Source organism: Poeciliopsis prolifica, unplaced genomic scaffold, assembly GCF_027474105.1.
Source record: "Poeciliopsis prolifica strain line A6 unplaced genomic scaffold, Auburn_PproV2 SCAFFOLD056, whole genome shotgun sequence".
In the NCBI taxonomy this organism is placed as follows: Eukaryota; Metazoa; Chordata; class Actinopteri; order Cyprinodontiformes; family Poeciliidae; genus Poeciliopsis; species Poeciliopsis prolifica.
The window spans coordinates 98,946-117,236 of NW_026562431.1; the positions used below are offsets into that span (position 1 = coordinate 98,946).

Below are 18,291 nucleotides of genomic sequence, written 5' to 3' on the forward strand. Positions count from 1 at the left end.
TGGCTTTTGGCAGGGGACATTCCACTTTCAAAACATTGCAATTAAGAGAGACTTTTAGTTGGGGAAGAGGATTATGCTGTGACAATGTTAGGTGTCAAGTTTCATAATGCCATGTTGTGTACGAATTGATCTGATGGTTCTGTACTCTCAGCTGGATTAGCAGAAAGTGTCGCTGGTTATGAATTCTGCTGATGACGAGAACAGAATGGGTTTACAGCTGTGGACCCAGAACTTCGAAAATCAGCTAATAATATCCTCATAAGATTGATGTATACATGGAGCACTTTTGGGCAGACTTATTTTGATATTTCCACATATGCTATTGCATTAATATTTCTGTTGTGTTACGCTGTGTAGAACAGGAACATCAAAGCCTTGAGCATAATTTACGGGACATGCAGTCTGGAATGCTGCAGGGCAGGAATGTGGAGGACAAGCTGTCTGTGATCATTTTACCCAACAAAGAAAACCTGATGAACAGTTCAGGTGTGGTCAAATCATTCATGCAAAACATCAAGAAAGCTTATAACCATAACAAAACCAAACATTAGGAAACATGTCAGAAAAACATGCACTGCCTTCATTTTCACAACAAGGCAGTTCTCAGGCTCCATCTGTGTGTTTGCATGTGTGTGTGTGTGTATCACGCTGCTTCTTTGTTTTGTGTTATTTTACATTTCATATGCATTCAATTTTTAAATTAGTCTTCAGATTGATGACCCCCAACTAAACCTTTAATATAATAATTGACTCAAATGCACTGCAGGGTTTGAATATTTTTACAAATGTGTTAGCTCAAGTTGTGTTCATTTTCGAAAACCATTTCTATGTTTAGATGTTTACATACTTTACATTCATTTGCATACTTCTCATTATTTGTATACATCTATTTTTTTTCCAGGATGGAGAAATGTTATGACTGGAGAGACATTTAAAAGCAAAAGTTTAAATACACACTACTTTAATTTTGAACAAAGACAACCTGAGTCTGTCACAATTAGCGGTAGATGAGGTGGTGAGGGAGACGCGGTGGACCCAGGTTGAAGGGAGAGAAATGGTGATTTAATGATGAAATGACAACATATGCTATTCCAGACAGCACAGGTGAGCAGAGGCAATGGCTCTTACACTGGCTTGAGACTGACAACAGACACAACTTTTGACCAACAGAATAGAAACAGAGACAGGTGGGGTTAAATACTCCAGGGAGTAATAAAAGAGAAACAAGAGACAGCTGGAGACAATCAAGGGGTAGGGAGGACAACACGGAGACTCAATTGAACACAGAAACCTAAATTAATACACAGAAATAAACAAGTCCTCACAGAGTCAATTAAAAAAAGATATTAATCAAGTTCCAAACAAAATATTATGTAGGAAAACATTATTAATCGTTTCTTGAATAAAGCCCCTCGGACTACATGAAGTAGGTTAAATGAGAAACTTGCTCATCCAAGAGGTCTGGGTGTAACTCAGGACAACTAGTATTGTACAGGCCTCAGATCTCTCAGTCAGTTTTCATCATCAACAATAAGAAAGAGAGGCTAAAACTATTACTGTACAAAACTGTCCAAACTGCCTGCATGACATTTGCCTTTTCTTGAAATCTTGAGGGGGTCTGAAATAATATTCTGTAGTTACTGAGAAAGAAGTGGAACCTTTTAGGAGTGAGTCCAGTTACATCACATAAGGAAAAAAAATAACAGAATTGCAGTAAAATAAATATGATAACAGTTAAACATGGTGGTGGGAAAATGGCCAGGAATTGGTCTTCTGTTTCAGAAACTAAACATCATTGTTCAAACCATGAGAGACTTTATTTCTTTATTAATTTTTTCACACACAATTAACTTTCATAAACATATGGCTTCCATATGAGCCAGCAATAAATTGATATCCACACAACAAATCCAGGATAGATTAATTAGAGGTAAAGGAAAAGAGGTCCTGCAAAGACTGTGATTATTAAAATACACAGAGAAAAAAAGAAATTCAAGTTTGAGGACTTACTTAAGAAAGACCTCAAACTTGTAAATGTATGGTCAAATTGTGGTTAGTTGGAGTTGAATAATTCATAAATTAATCATATATTGAATCTGGAATATCAAAACAAGGGAATGGAGTTGACAATGAACAGCAGGGAAATGCATCAACAGATCAGAACTTGGCCAGATTGTGAGTATGTAACCTCACTCTCTACATGATGTTGGCCTGAGAGGATCCACTTTTCAGTATCTGCAGGGTGAAAATTAGTTTGATAGTTTTCCTAAACCAGGGAAAAAATAAGACATAGATTAATGGGTTTAAACAGGAATTAAGGTAAAACAGAAAAAAAGCAAAGGATGAAGCACTAAACTGGGTTCCCCCACCAGTAACTGTGAGAAAAAAGTATGGACATATGCATATTAGAAATGCAGCTGCAACAACCCCAAGTGTCCTGGCTGATTTGAGTTCAGATCTCTTAATGTTACCTCTGACTGAACCCTGGAGGGAAACAGCTACAACACGAACTCGCATGGCCCGAGCCTGAGACACAGCCACCACAAACACTCTCACATACAGAATGATGATGATGGTGACAGGACCGATGAAGAAAAACAAGATGTCTGTTATTCCAGCAGTTTCATCAAATCCAGCTATGCACTCTCCAATGCATGAATTAAATCTGCCTGGCTGTCCCAGGTTTTCCTTGAAAACTATAAAGACACAGACGGCAGAAAACACCCAACACAATGAAACACACACACAAACCCTTTTTTGAGTGCTGTGGTGGGATACTGGAAAGAGTTACAAACAGCTACATAGCAGTCCACTGATATGAGTACCATGTTCTCTACTGATGCAGATGTAATAACATAATCAATGATGTAATACAGAACACACATGAAGTCGCCAAGATACCAGCAGCCATCAATGAGAAGGATTGAAAGACTATGAGGAAACCCACCAAAAAATCTGAGACAGCCAAGGAGAGAAGGAGGATGTTGGTGGGCGTGTGGAGCTGCCTGGAGGAGAACAACAACATTAATAATCAAAGAAGAAATATTGTTCAGCAAAGAAAAAACTTATCTAAAGAGCAACCACCTCTTGCAACTTTCTATATTGTTCAAACATCTAATTACTTAAAGTGTGAGATAGAGATGATGACCAGCAGGTTCAGGGTCACAGTGAGCCAAGACACAAAGGACAGTAAGCAATACATGAGCACTGAGGTTGGATGAGGAAGCATGATCTTCCTGCAGGAGGAGTTGAGGAGTTGTGGGAAACAGAGTTCAGCCTCCTCAGGGCTCTGCATGATCACAGACAGGAGGAAAGCTCTGCAAAGCTCCTGGCTGATGCTCAGTCTATATCATCTTCTGAAGTGCTGGTGTGGAGGATGAGCCTGCTGGGCAGACCCATGAGGTCTCATCACCACTCACAGACAGGACGGTTCTCCAGTAGATGGCTCCAGTGCTGCTGTTATTGGGAGGCTACCTAGTCTTGATGTTGTTCATTTAAAAATGAGCTCACAGTAAGTGAATTCACCTCTGGAAGGATCTACAGGTTAGACCAATTTGTCTAATCTGTAGAAACTTCTCAATGCATCAACTAACACTAGACGTTGAAGATGTTCATTTACAACGTTTGTGACTGGAAAGATGCAGTCACTCATAAAGTGATAAACATAAATATAGATTGAACACGTCAATGTTTTTTTTAAATATATATTCTAAATGAGGCAACTGGCAAAACCTAACAAATTCACACAGACAAAGAAAGTGAAACAAATTAGTTAAAGCTCACACAGGATCCATTCCACTGACCCTGGGTCCACAAGAGGTTTAAGAATCTTTGCATCAGTCTGATTCAAATAGTAAACTATTCCCTTTCCGTCTCTCCCTCTGAGTTTTCAGCATCACCTGTAATAATAAACAAAAAATCAATTAATTGCATGATAAATTAAAATGAACTCAATCATTTTTATTTGCTTCATTTATCATTTTTCTCATTTCTCTCTCTTTTTACCAAAAACTGAATGATAAAAGTCTTCAGTCTGGTATTTTGGTCTCAACTATCCCTTTTGAAAGATTATTTTGTTTAAGGAGTCTTCATAATTCCTTTTATTTGTTGTTTCTGTTGTGTTCTGAGTCCATTCATATGTCTGCAATTCAGCAAAACCATGTAAATCAGCCATCATTTGAAATCATGTGTGCTAAAGCAGGAGAATGCCTAAAACATGCAGGGCAGTGTGACTGGAGGACCAACGCTGAACAACTCTGATCCAGCTGAACTCATTACTTACACTTACATCCCCAATCATCTCCTTGTTCATTCCCAGTTTTGTTCCTTTGTAAGTTTGCCTTCTATTTCTTATATTAAAAGGCACCATGGCTATGGGGGAATCCAAGAGCACATTTTCAGTCTAAAAGCAGGATTTTATGTCTTTTGTTCTGAAAAGTTTTAATACTTTTGCTTACATTTTCATTTTGAAAGCAGGATTTCATATCTTTCTTTTCAAAACATGTAACGCTTGTACTCAAAACTTCTCGCACTGACACTTAGTCTCTGGTCAGATTCTCTGCTTGCTCAGGAAACATGGAACTGCCTCTTGGCACAGTCACCGGGCAACCTCGCAACCAATAGAATGAAAGTGTTGTACTGGGTGCGTTTGTTTCCTTATAGTGGATGTGCCTGTGTGTCTACTATTGAGTGTAGTAACCTGCACCACCCACTGGAAATAGGAAGAAACGACGTCAGCTTTCTGCTATGTAGTGAAATAAACATCCGCCAGCAGCGTGCTGTCACTAACAACTACTGATCAGGATTTTGTTCACCCAACAATGTCACAACATAGTTATGAAATGAAGAACATAGTCATGACAAAAAGAATGTAAAAATATCATTGAGAGAAAGTGAATTTTGGATACTTCCCCTTTAATAGTTTCCAGGTTTTCTACTTCACAGAGGAACTTGATCACTAAATAACTTGCCTCTTGCCATCAGTCTGATGGCTATTCTATGTGATATTCTATTGTACAAATAGAATAGATTTGATATTTGTGCTAAAGGCTTTGTTTATTAAAGTGTTTAACACAAAATGAAGCGCAGGCACAAGAGCATCTTTTCGCTCTGTAACATCATGGAAACTAAAAATGGAACAGATTCTTAAAAGGTTAACAAGGTTGTTTGATAAAGATTACTAGAATAAAATGTTATCTTAGGGTTCATGTACTTGGTTAGAAAAAAGGGACACAATCAACTCTCAGTACAAGATCGAGAGTGTGAGGACAGGATTGGATATGTCAGCTCGAGTTCTGAGAAAAATAAATAAATAAATAACATCTCAGTCAGCTGTTTCACAAAGCCAAATGTTTACTTCCAAGCTTTTAACTGTCTGAAAAATTCAGTTTAACTTTCAACTCCAGTTGTCCATTTTTCTTGAGAACTTGTCCTTTGACCTCTGAAAGGGGTATTGCAAGACTAAAGTCTGAAAAAGACAATATAAAAACCTACAAATAAAATGCTATGAAAATTTGAAATCAGAATTGTTTTCTTAATTAGCATTTTACAACCCCTCCCACTGGGCAAAGACCAAATATCCAGGTCCAGCCTCCATATCTCTGCAAGACCAGACACTTAAAATAGTTTCTGATAGAAAGCAGGAAGAGTTCAGCGGCTTCACATCTCCCTTTGTATTTTTGGAAAATGCTAACTGTTGAAGAAAATGAACTGTGCTATCCACACCTCAACTCATCCTGCAGAAAGGCCACACGCCCTCACTCTCTGTCCATTCTTATTTATGTTTCACTATCCTTGATTGCTCTTTTTACTGTGATTTTTAACTTACTGGTCATCATTTCTGTCTGCCACTTTAAGTAATTAAAAAAATGGAACTATTTAACTATTAAAATATAGCACAATTCTTTTTAAATTTCAGACGTTTCTAATCCGTATGTGTTATTTTCTAATTTCTGCAGGAGGCTCCACAGCCCCACCAATATCCTGCTGCTCTCTCTGGCTGTTTCAGACTGCCTGGTGGGATTCCTCATCTCATTCCAGATAGAGCTGATAGATGGCTGCTGGTATCTTGGAGACATCATGTGTGCCATTTACTTTGTTTTGGACTATGCTATCACATCTGCCTCAGTGGGAACCATGGTTCTTATTTCTGTTGATCGTTATGTGGCCATCTGTCACCCATTGCACTACCCCAGTAAAGTCACGGCAGGGAGAGCAAAAATTTGTGCTGTCATTTGTTGGATTTCTTCTGTTCTGTTTCACAGCTTCCTGCTGAGAAGTAACCTGCAAAAACCAGGCAGATACAACTTCTGCTCTGGAGAGTGTGCAGTTGGTGTAGATTATGTTGGAGGAATTCTTGACCTTCTGCTGTCCTTCGTTGGTCCCGTCGCTGTGATCATTATTCTGTATGTGAGAGTGTTTGTAGTGGTTGTGTCTCAGGCTCGAGCCATGCAGTCTCACGTTGCAGCAGTCTCTGTGAGCGTCACAGCTAAGACATCTGAAATGAAGGCAGCTGTTATACTTGGTGTTGTCGTGGTTGTGTTTCTAATATGCACCTGCCCATATTACTGTGTCACACTCATGGCTGAGGATGCTGGGGTCAGTGCTTCATCTGTAGCCTTCCTTCTGTTTTATTTTAATTCCACATTGAACCCTTTGATCTATGCCTTGTTTTATCCCTGGTTTAGGAAATCAGTTAAACTCATTCTTACACTGCAGATCCTGAAAACTGGTTCCTCTAACACTAATGTGTTTTGAAGCACAATGAGATACAGATTTAAATGTACAAAGATGCAGGTACAGAGGAAATTTTCCTGATATTCATATTTCCTAGAAAAGGCCCAATAAAATAATAAGTTTAATAAAGTGTGTGCTTCCACCATAGGGATACGTTGGAGATTTTATCTTACCAACTAACTGAACATAGATGAACCAATTTCATAAAAAATAGACCTGAACACTAGAAAAACAAAAGTCAATATCCAAATTCCAAAATATCCCAACCACTCCCACAAAACCCATTTTCACCAGATCAATGTGTTATGAAATAAGATGGAGATATAAAGAATAAACTTATTTATGGACTTGGACAAATTTGATTCAAGGTCACTGGACTGAAAAGGTTGACAAATCAGTTTTCTCATGTAAGCAGCAGGTTTTAGGAAAAAACTGAGGTGTGTGTGATGTAATAAAAGTTGTAAGACTGTTAAGGTCCTTTTCAATACAGGTCAGCTTCACCAGGTGACAAACCCCCCCACCCCACACATGGCATGTCGGTTGAATGTGATGCTGACTGACTGTGCATTTTTATATGCATGGATATATGCCTCCAAGTGTTCATCCGCCAGACAGGTCTGTTAATAAACTGTCAATTTAGTTAAAGTGTCTGTTATGGCTATTTTTAGTTAACCACACTGTAAATGTGATGGCTACAGATTGTTTTGAACTTTATTAGCAGTTAACACAATCATTTGTGAAATGTAAAAAGAAAAAAGTTAAAAAAAAAATATATATATATATATATATATATATATATATATATATATATATATATATATATATATATATATATATATATATATATATATATATATATATATATATATATATATATATATATATATATATATATATATATATATATATATATATGTCTGCTCACTTTTGAAGTAATGCAGCAGAATTTGTTCTTTAGCTTTTTACATCCTCATTTGGGTTAGTGATGTATCACTTTGCAGTCGAATTATATACATGGTTCCTTGGCGAAAGATTTTTAATTTTTTTTCCAATTTGTTTGATAAGCTTTTCTCTTGCTTCAAAAGATTCATTAAAAATTGCAGATGCAAAAACTGCTTGACCGCTCTTACACCAAAGAAGGCTTTTCTGCTGACACCTGGACATGGGGTGAATTATGCCATTAGCAAAACTCATATCTACATGTAAATATTTTCAACTTGTGTACAGCTGAAGCGCCTAACCAGATGATCATGATTCATCAGCCAATCTCAGGAAGTAAGTCTCTTCAATAGCTCTACTTTGATGCAGAAATCAAAATATTCATTCATATCCAAAACACTGATAACTTCACTAAAGACAAATAAAACATGTTCCAAGTAATGACTAATAATAATAATAATTATTATTATTAATAATAATCATTGTAGTTATTGTTTTCGAAAAAAAATAAATACAAATTTTAAATATGCGACCCACAGGCCCACTCTGACAGCTCATCAGTACAACTGAACTGGCTAATCAGGGACCCGCCTCTCAATAATCACAATAACATATCAAGCCTGAAAACATAAAGTCAACTGTTTAACAGAATATCTGCTATGTCGGCTTGTGGAGCTGTCACTCGGTTGGCAACTAGTGTGCTGGAGAGAGAGAGTAAAGTCATGCTAGTGTTTTAAGTTGTTCACCTCTTCAGCATTATGTTCACTTTGCTGCGACAAAGCAACTGGACTAGTTGCCTTGTTTCTTTGTAGAAGATGCAGATATTTATAACAGTCATCAAATAGGATGAAATAGTTCACAGAACACAGGACCCATGGTAGGAGCCTAATATTAACAGCAAAAATAGTTTAAAATGGTATTATTGACCAATATAAACAAGAAACCAAACTTTTTAAAGATTTTTTATATGAATACATGCTTTACATATCAAAACATCATCAATTTTCTAAGCTTTAATTTTAATTAGCAGAAATTGGGTAAGAAATAAGGCCTCTAGGCCCATTTGTGTGACAGATTGCCACAAGCAATTTCTTCATCTTGTTCCTCCACTTGCCTCAGATGAATCCAAGGTGTTCATTCAGATGAACAAGTGGGAGATGGCACAAAGCCTTTACCTCATCTTCTTCATGTCTGGGATTGTCATTGTCCCACCTGTCAGGATTAAGGACTGACATTTGATTTAGAAGTCTGCTGTCAGTCTCTTTTCTGCTGGCTGTGACACTGGCCTGAACTTTGTGAACCAGCAAACAGAAGGAGAAGATGCAAAGGATGATGTTGTTTTAGATTTGTAGTTTCTCTGTAGTCGTAGCAGTAGCAGTGGAGGAAGTGAACAACGCCGTTCAGTCTGTGTTGGTCTTTAACATCAACAGCTGCCGTGTTCGAATCAGCAATTCTGCCTTGGGAAAATGTATTGGTTTTCTCGAGAAAGACTTTAAATAAATACTAATAACTGCACAAAATACTACTATTTTAATTATTATTCCTACTGGTCTATTACTGGAGTTCTCTAATGTGCTGAACAACAATGCCTGAGGGAATGTGTCTACACAATATGCCACACCTCCAAACAGACAGCTGCAGTAGTTTGCATAGCATAAAATAAGTTAGAGATATTATTATTTTTTATCAAATCTACAGAGCAGGAGTGTGAATATTTATTAGGCCCCACCTTCACATCAACAGAGGGTAGAGAGCTGAATATATGACAGTTGTCTGGCAAAGTGATTGAAGCTTAAAGTGAACTGAACAGCTTCTTGTCTCCTCTGTCTAATTATGAAAATTGATGATGAAGCTGAACTTTGCTTTCCCCAACTGCTCAATACATCCTGTAGAAAGATTATGTTGTCCCCCTCTTTATCCTTGGTTATTCACTTAACATTATCTTCCATCTCTCTACTTACTGTATTTTCTAACCTGCTGGTCATTATCTCCATATATCATTTCAAGTAATGAAATATTTTACCTTTCAAGAATTGTTTCAAACAATACATTGTGACTGTGTCACTCTGACTTTATTTGCTGAAATTACAAATGTAACTGCATTAGATAATGACTGTGTTGTTTTCTAATTTTTGCAGGAGGCTCCACAGCCCCGCCAACATCCTGCTACTCTCTCTGGCTGTCTCAGACTGCCTGGTGGGATTCCTCATCTCATTCCAGATAGTGCTGATAGACGGCTGCTGGTATCTTGGGGACATCATGTGTGCCATTTACTTTATTTTGGATTATATTATCACTACTGCCTCAATAGGAACCATGGTGCTCATATCCATTGATCGTTACGTGGCCATTTGTTATCCCTTACGCTACCCCAGCAAAGTCACCACTGAACGAGCAAAGATGTGTGTTTCACTGTTTTGGATGTGTTCTATTCTTTATCATTGTATTCTGTTAAGGGACAATCTGCAACACCCAGGCAGATATAATTCCTGTTCTGGAGAATGTGTTGTTTTTCTAGATTATATTGAGGGAATTTTTGACCTTTTGTCATCCTTTATTTGTCCTGTCACTGTGATCATTATTCTGTATGTGAGAGTGTTTGTAGTAGTTGTGTCTCAGGCTCGAGCCATGCAGTCTCACGTTGCTGCAGTCTCAGTCCAGGGCTCAGTGAAAGTCACAGCTAAGAAATCTGAAATGAAGGCAGCCATAACACTTGGAGTTGTTGTAGTTGTGTTTCTGATATGCACCTGCCCATATTTTTGTGTTTCACTGATTGCAGAAGATACAGCAGTCAGTGCTTCATCTGTAGCCTTCCTTTTGTTTTATTTTAATTCCACCCTGAATCCTCTGATCTATGCCCTGTTTTATCCCTGGTTTAGGAAATCAGTCAAACTGATTTTTACTCTCCAGATATTGAAGCCAGAGTCGTGTGACACCATCATGATCTAAAGAGAATTTAAGTAACAAAACTTTTTCATTGGCCAAGAAACTGGTTGTAATAAAATTCTTGAAGAGAATTTACATGATTAGAGTTGAAACTGTTGTGGTCTCGTCACAGATGTGTCAGGAACATCCATGTCCCCCTTTGTAGCAACAGCATTGATTATATTGTTCAACAAATCCTGTTACAGATTTAATACTACATAAATTTGCATAAACATTTATGAATCTTAAAACATATGAGAAATATTATCATAAAATGTGATACCAGCCTTTGACAAAAAAAAAGTGGTGTTTATTGGCAGGACTCAACTATTTTTATGCTTTGGTCTTTTTTTGACTTATAAAATATTGTGTAACTTTAACAAGTAATAAAACATTCTTAACTGTGTTCAAATTTAATCTTACTTACTAACAATATCTGTTTTATATCGTTTTGAAATGTACAAACACAAATACATAAGCTAAATGTTATACTTCACACTGTCTTGTCATAAATCTTGTGAAATTTATATAAATCTTTAAATTGGTGACACAGAAATTAAAAGTAGAATAATGCTTTAGAAAATTTCTTTAAATAGCACAAAATATGTTTTGTCTTAAAAACTGTTTCTCAATAATTTGTTACATCTAACCAATGGACCCAAAAAATTTGCATATTTTCTGTTGGTGTAATACATTTAGTTATTGGAGTAAAATCCAATGATATAAAACGTTTTTGCATACACTTCCACTTTAATTCATATACATACATTCACAACACACATACATGACATTTACTCATATAAATGATTTTACATGTGTTTTAGGCTGGAATTTTAACATGTCAGTTTAAAAATGTACGCAAATAATTACACTGTAGTGTAAACATGTTGTCAGTAAGATATGTTAGAGTTCATCATTCTGCTGCACGGAATGATATGTCAGTATAAAAGAATCAGAATTAATTTTATTTGTTATGTTTGTGGAATTTCATAATTTCATCAATCAGTCAGTGCTTCATCTGCAACCTTTATTCTGTTTTATTTTAATTCCACCCTGAACCCTCTGATCTATGCCCTGTTTTATCCCTGGTTTAGGAAATCAGTTAAACTGATTTTTACTCTGCAGATATTGAAGCCAGAGTCGCGTGACACCATCATAATGTCAAGAAAATCTTTATCTTTTCATAGAGGTCATGGATGGAAATAAATCTTTAAGAGACAACACATTTTATTTAATGGATCTTTGTTCTTGGAATTATTACACAATTGTGAATAAATTTGTTCTACCTTTTATGTCAGCACAGATTTCATTGTGTCCAGAGAGCCTTTCAATTCTGTACAAGGTATTTCAGTGTCCTAAAACATGCCAGGAATGCTGTGGTTATATCTGACATAACCAACATTTTTTTTAAAGACACAAAGTCTTTACTGACTAGATAAAAAATTACATTGTAAAGTATTGTGTAACATTAACAAGTAATTAGTAATTATTAATTTGAACAATTTAAGTCAGATTCTGATTGAGCCAAATCTCTTGTGGAAAAGGGCCAGAAGTGTTTGAATCAATGGCTTATTGCAAATGCTTGTGTGAGTGTTGGGATGTAAAAATAAAGACAAACTTAAATGTGCATGAGGAGGAGGAAAGGCCCAGCAGTACATCGGCATTGCATGAGGTCTGGAGAGAGCAGAACTCTGGGTTCAAATCACCATCATCACAGAGAAAGACCACACACCCCATCTCAGAACCCTGCCCTCTAAGGCCTGCATACATTATAAATGATATGAACACTAGCATAAAAACTTGCAAGTGTCTTCTTTCACCGACTTATCATAAATGTATAAATATCACATCTCCACATATGTTATGTGCAATTCAATGACAAAAAAAACACATCAATGATAACCTTCTTGCTGGTCTGCACTGGCACGAGTTTGCCAGGAGGAACCTGTCCATCAAGGATGCCGTTTCCATTACACTACACACAGCCCTGACACATCTGCAATATCCTGACCCATATGTTAGGATGCTGTTTGTTGACTTCAACTCATCACTTAATGCACAACAGAGAAGTTGATAGCAAAGTTGCACAACCTGGGACTTTTAACACCAATGTCCCTTTGGATCAAGGCCTTTCTCACCAACCAGCCTCAGGTGTGGAAAATAGGGGACTGAACACCATCCACTCTGGTCGTCAATGCAGCCACACTGCAGGGTTTTGTGGTTAGTCTGGTTCTATTTAGTGTGTTCACACATGACTGAGCAATCATCCACTCCTCCAATTGGGTTCTAAATTTTGCAGATGATACCATCGTATTGGGTTCGATAATAACCAATGATGAGATCCTGTGCAGAGAGGAGATCCAGCATCTATTTACTGAACAGCCTGATGCTCAACACCAGCAAGACCAAAGAGGTCATAGTGGGCCACAGGAGGACCAGAGGGACAGTGCACCTACCTATTACAACTGAAGAGCAGGAAGGGCAGTGCATAGACTACATCAATTTCCTGGGCGTCCACATCACTTTCGATCTGGCCCAGTTGCTGAAGACCTCTTTTTTGATGAAGAAGGCCCAATAAAGGTTTTTCTTCCTCAGGAACCCGAGAAAAAGAGCTAGGCTCCCTGCTCTGTTGCAGCGGAAACCCTGACTTCCTTTAAATCGCAACTAAAAACACATCTGTTTAGGATTGTATTTGAAATGTAATATGTAACAATGTATTGTCTATTATATGTTGCATGACTTTGTGTTCTTGTGTTTATGATGTAAAGCACTTTGAAATGCCTTGCCGCTGAAATGTGCTATACAAATAAATTTTTATTTGATTTTGATTTGCTCAAGAGGCTCTTGGCACATCCTGATTTTTCACAAATCAGGACAAGACCTGGATGAACAAGAAGGTTAGAAAACTTTCAGGAGCTCCAGCACTTCTTCACCTATTTTGAGGCTGAATCACAAGCATAGCCCAGATATTGCTGCAGTCATCCCTCCATAGCCAGACCATTACAGTACAGGAAGTACAGAGAACGTTGAGGGCAGTGAATCCCCAGAAAACTACTGGAGCTGACGGAGTGACAAGGACGGTGCTGAGGGACAGTGAGGACCAGCTCGATGGGGTTTTTACCAGCATCAGTTCCTCTCCCAGTGTACCATCCCACCATGCTTAAGCCCTCCACCATTATCACGCTGCCAGAAAGGAACAATATTAGCAGACTCAATGATTACTAATATTGCCATATTAGTAGTCATTAGTGGGAACTAATCCCGATCATCATAAACTGCTTTGAGAAAGCAGTTCAGCATCACATCATTTCATGTCTGTCACCTACCGGTTTGCCTTCAGAACCAACCGCTCTACAGAGTGAACTCTGAATGAAACAGCAGCTGGTAAAAATAACCTACTATTACTTCAGGGAGCATCCCCAAATGGTTCCCACAAAATTTGTAGGTGAAATTTTATGTGCTGTACAATCCAATCCAGCTTCATATACAAAGATATTTAAAACATCACAGAGAATCAAAGTGCCATACATTTAAAAAGACCAAAATGAATCAAAAGTCTACATTTAGACAGGAAATCCTTTTAAGTATGGTTATAAAGTCCGTGATAAGAGCAGCCATACAGATAGAACACAAAAAACAAAATAAAGTATCTCAAATGCAGTCAAAGAGCAGAGTAACAAGGGAACAAGTTGACTTCTAAGGAGTGATTTGAAAACAGAAAATAGGCTTGTCTAATTTGCATAATGTTATTGCACATTGGAGTTTTTCTCTTGAAATAGTCAGAAGGGTTAATGGCTAACGCACTCTTTAAGTCCCACCTCTGTTGCATTGGACAGAGTAAGAGAGAGAAAGAAGGAGATATGATTTGTCTAATAGTTTCATATATAGATGAGACAGACTTCAGCAGTTTCTGTTCTTCTCTGTCTAATGATGAAAGACTCTGAAGAAGCTGAACTTTGCTTTCCACAGCAGCTCAATGCATCATGCAGCAAGACCATGCATCCTCCCTCAGTATCGTTGTTGATTTACATTACTCTGTCATTCATCTCTTTTCTCACTGTGACACTCAACCTTCTGGTCATCATTTCTATCTCCCACTTTAAGTAATGGAATATTTCACCTTTTGAAAACTGTTTCAAACAATATATTGTGACTGTGTCACTCTGACCTTATTTGTTGAAATTACAAATGTAGCTGCATTAGACAATGAGTGTTTTATTTTCTAATTTCTGCAGGAGACTTCACAGCCCCACCAACATCCTGCTGCTATCTCTGGCTGTCTCAGACTGTCTGGTGGGATTCCTCATCTCATTCCAGATAGTGCTGATAGACGGCTGCTGGTATCTTGGGGACATCATGTGTGCCCTCTATGTTGTTTTGGACTATGCTATCACTGCTGCCTCAATAGGAACCATGGTGCTCATTTCAGTTGATCGTTACATGGCCATCTGTTACCCCCTGCATTACTCAAGCAAAGTCACTACAGAACGAGTGAAGATGTGTGTTTTACTGTGTTGGATGATTGCTTTTCTTTGTCACAGCCTGCTCCTGAAAGACAGCTTGCAAAAACCAGGCAGGTTTAATTCCTGCTTTGGAGAGTGTGTAGTTGTCCTAGATTATGTTGGAGGAATAGTTGATCTTTTGTTATCTTTTATTGGTCCAGTTTCTGCCATCCTCATTCTGTATGTGAGAGTGTTTGTAGTAGTTGTGTCTCAGGCTCGAGCTATACAGTCTGACGTTGCTGCAGTCTCAGTGCAGGGCTCAGTGAAAGTCACAGCTAAGAAATCTGAAATGAAGGCAGCCATAACACTTGGTGTTGTTGTAGTTGTCTTTCTGATATGCACCTGCCCATATTTCTGTGTTATTCTAATGGCAGAAGATGCCACAGTCAGTGCTTCATCTGTGACTTTTCTTCTGTTTTATTTTAATTCCACCCTGAACCCTCTGATCTATGCCCTGTTTTATCCCTGGTTTAGGAAATCAGTAAAACTCATTCTTACACTGCAGATATTGAAGTCTGACTCATCTGACACTATTGTGATGTCAAGAAATTAGCCTGTGATCTAAAAATTTATTTTATTGGAGGAAAAGAGAACAATAAAATGTTTAAGGTATTGCTGTTGTCATGTTTGATGCTGGCACAAACTAAGCTTCTCTTTGGTCACTCATTCCTGGGAGAGGCAACATTTTGCACTTTGGACCAACATTAGGTAGAAGATATTCATATTGACTCATCATGTGTACATTGTATATTTGGTGATAAGCTTACATCAAAGAACAATGTTTAAATTGAGGAGCAGAGTGACTGAACCTCAGCTAATTTTAGTACAATCTGATTTTATTAGATGGGTATTTGAACAGTTAATAAACACAAAGTTATTACAGTATCTCTAGTTCAAGTCTATATACAGATTTGATTTTTAATAGAAAAATGCTCATATATATAAATTGTTTGTGTGAAAAAATATCCTAACAGAAGTGAGTACACTAATAAGTGCACAGAAATATTTCAGGTGAGCACCATGTTTTTTGATGATATTAACAGCAGCACCCAAACACAGACTGTTTAATGAAACCAACTGAATGACTTACAGAACAAAAGACAAGAGACATGAAGCAAAGACTAAGAGAAAGGCAACATAAAGGGAGCCAATGACACTGCTCTGCTCTCTCAAACCTCTAGTCGGTGTGGCAGATGGCTGCATATACCGAGCCTGGTTGGTTCTGCTGGAGGTTTCTTCCTGTGAAAGGGGAGTTTTCCTCTCCACTGTCTACATGCATGCTTGGTCTGAAGAATTGCTGTAAAGTCAACAACACAATGCAAGTGATTGTTGCTACGGTCTCATCCAGGAGGAGAGAATGCTGCAAATCAATGGATAAATGATCTGCTGGGTTTCCTTGGATAGGAATGTTTCAAAATAATATGAATAAGCTTAACATACTATTAAATAACAATGGTCATCTGGAATGTAAAATGACTTCTTTTCTAAAGTGCCTCCAGATGATATTTGTTGTGATTTGGTGCTGTATAAATAAACTAAATTGAATTGAATGATGACGTGAGTAAGCTCTATATTTACTGAGGAAGAAGTATGGAAATGACAGGGGCTAATCAAAGGTGCGTGAATGCAGCTGAGAGATAAGATGATAGACAAGAGCTGGCAGGCAGAGGGAAGGTGAAAGCTAAGAGAATGAAAATGGAGAAAGACATAATACAAACAACAAAAACAGAAATTAACTTTCATCTTTCATCTAAAGAAACAAATCTAAAGCACAAACATCACTAGATAACACAAAATCAAAGGACATGAGGAAATAAGCAATAAATAAAGAAGCAAAACAGAAACATAAATGAAACAAAAAGTCCAAACATCTACAATCAAAATTCAACTCACCTGATAATTCCCCAACTTTGTTTCTATACAACAAAACCGTTTTGGGTTGGATTGCTTTAGTTCAGAGCCGCTAGTTTTGTATTTAGATGAGTCACTTATAGATCTGCGATATGATAAATGAAACTGCATAACAACTGCTAGAGTATGATCAGTTGTTTTCTTCTGCAGCAAAACTTGAAAAGTCTTATCATTCAAACAAACCTTCAGTTAACTAAATGTTTGCAGACCTAAACATGGCTGTAACAAAAGAGCTGTGAGTTGAAAAAATGAAAAAGAACTTGAAACCTTTTGAAGTAAATAAGCTAAGCTGGGCTGCAGTAAAATGTTTTTGTGTCTAATATTTAAAGGGAATTCAAAGCAGATAAAAATATTGTGAAAAGGGAACATCCTGTTGATCAAGGACACATAACAGTGTCAGGACAGAAAACTTGAAACAATATGCTCTTAAATGGAAAATTAACAACAATAGAAATTAAATAAATGTTCATTGTGACGATCATCTTTGTGGCTAACTATTAATAACAACAATCCAGAAAAAAGCTAAGCTACTGCCAGACTGTTTTTGATCTTGCAGTGTCATTGGCATGTTAAAAAATAAGTTTTGCATGATAAATATGATATATCACTGGATGTGAGTAGCAAAGCGGTTAGGAATCGTTTGAAATGTTTAAACTAAAGCTTAAAAGGGATGAGAAAATGCAGTGCTCTCGCTCTGCAAAGCGAGAGCACCGTAATCATTATTAAAACAATGTGTCAGTTTTAATTCAGCCTCATGTATCTGACCTGATAAGTATTTTCTCTGTTATATCAGACACACTGTCCTTAGTATCTGATAGTGTTTATATTTTAAGTAATCTAGTTATAAATGTAGAAAATGTAACAATAACTGTAAAAACTGAGTATAACGGAAAATTTTAAAAAGTAAAAACTATCAAATGAAGACAGGAGAGGGAAGGTTAAGATGTATGTTTCTCCTTCACCAGTGGAAACACAACCAGTCAGAACCTCAGGCAAAGCTATGATAGCTGGGAAATGTAGTTTGGTCTGTCCTTTCTCTCTTTTTTTATATACCACTGGTGTCCAAAGTTGGGATGCAGACAGTTAATCAATTTACAAATAATTGTTGATTAATAGTTTATTAGATCAGAATTATCTCCAATAAACTTCTCACTAATAAAGTCCAGTTAAATGTTCTTTTAATGTTGTAGTTTAACTGCTAGCCAACAGAAGGCACCACTGGTCATTCTTAAGCAGAGCCACCTGATACAGGAATAAAGATGGTGAGGCAATACCAGGA

General features: G+C 37.3%; 3 protein-coding genes and 1 pseudogene across 3 annotated transcripts; 3 read left to right on the forward strand and 1 right to left on the reverse strand.

The window, feature by feature from the left end:
• The first annotated feature begins 395 nt into the window (after positions 1–395).
• On the forward strand, positions 396–6,756 carry LOC129379169 (trace amine-associated receptor 13c-like). The gene is made up of 3 exons (XM_055059822.1): positions 396–486; positions 1,441–1,459; positions 5,961–6,756. The coding sequence occupies exons 1-3, from the start codon at positions 396–398 to the stop codon at positions 6,754–6,756; spliced, it is 906 nt and encodes a 301-aa protein (XP_054915797.1).
• Positions 2,197–3,295, reverse strand: LOC129379254 (trace amine-associated receptor 13c-like; annotated as a pseudogene).
• A 2,751-nt stretch (positions 6,757–9,507) lies between the features above and the next one.
• On the forward strand, positions 9,508–10,623 carry LOC129379267 (trace amine-associated receptor 13c-like). Its single transcript, XM_055059966.1, has 2 exons — positions 9,508–9,680; positions 9,813–10,623. Exons 1-2 carry the CDS (start codon positions 9,508–9,510, stop codon positions 10,621–10,623), a joined length of 984 nt encoding a protein of 327 aa, XP_054915941.1.
• A 3,903-nt stretch (positions 10,624–14,526) lies between these two features.
• On the forward strand, positions 14,527–15,654 carry LOC129379170 (trace amine-associated receptor 13c-like). Its single transcript, XM_055059823.1, has 2 exons — positions 14,527–14,702; positions 14,835–15,654. The coding sequence occupies exons 1-2, from the start codon at positions 14,527–14,529 to the stop codon at positions 15,652–15,654; spliced, it is 996 nt and encodes a 331-aa protein (XP_054915798.1).
• The last annotated feature ends 2,637 nt before the right edge of the window (positions 15,655–18,291 follow it).

Excerpts from the sequence above, each read along its gene's own strand:
- LOC129379169 (XM_055059822.1), top strand. The coding sequence starts at position 396 with ATGCAGTCTGGAATGCTGCAGGGCAGGAATGTGGAGGACAAGCTGTCT.
- LOC129379267 (XM_055059966.1), top strand. The coding sequence starts at position 9,508 with ATGAAAATTGATGATGAAGCTGAACTTTGCTTTCCCCAACTGCTCAAT. Across the intron at positions 9,681-9,812 it reads ATCTCCATATATCATTTCAA|GAGGCTCCACAGCCCCGCCA; the intron begins GTAATGAAATAT and ends TAATTTTTGCAG.
- LOC129379170 (XM_055059823.1), top strand. The coding sequence starts at position 14,527 with ATGATGAAAGACTCTGAAGAAGCTGAACTTTGCTTTCCACAGCAGCTC. Across the intron at positions 14,703-14,834 it reads ATTTCTATCTCCCACTTTAA|GAGACTTCACAGCCCCACCA; the intron begins GTAATGGAATAT and ends TAATTTCTGCAG.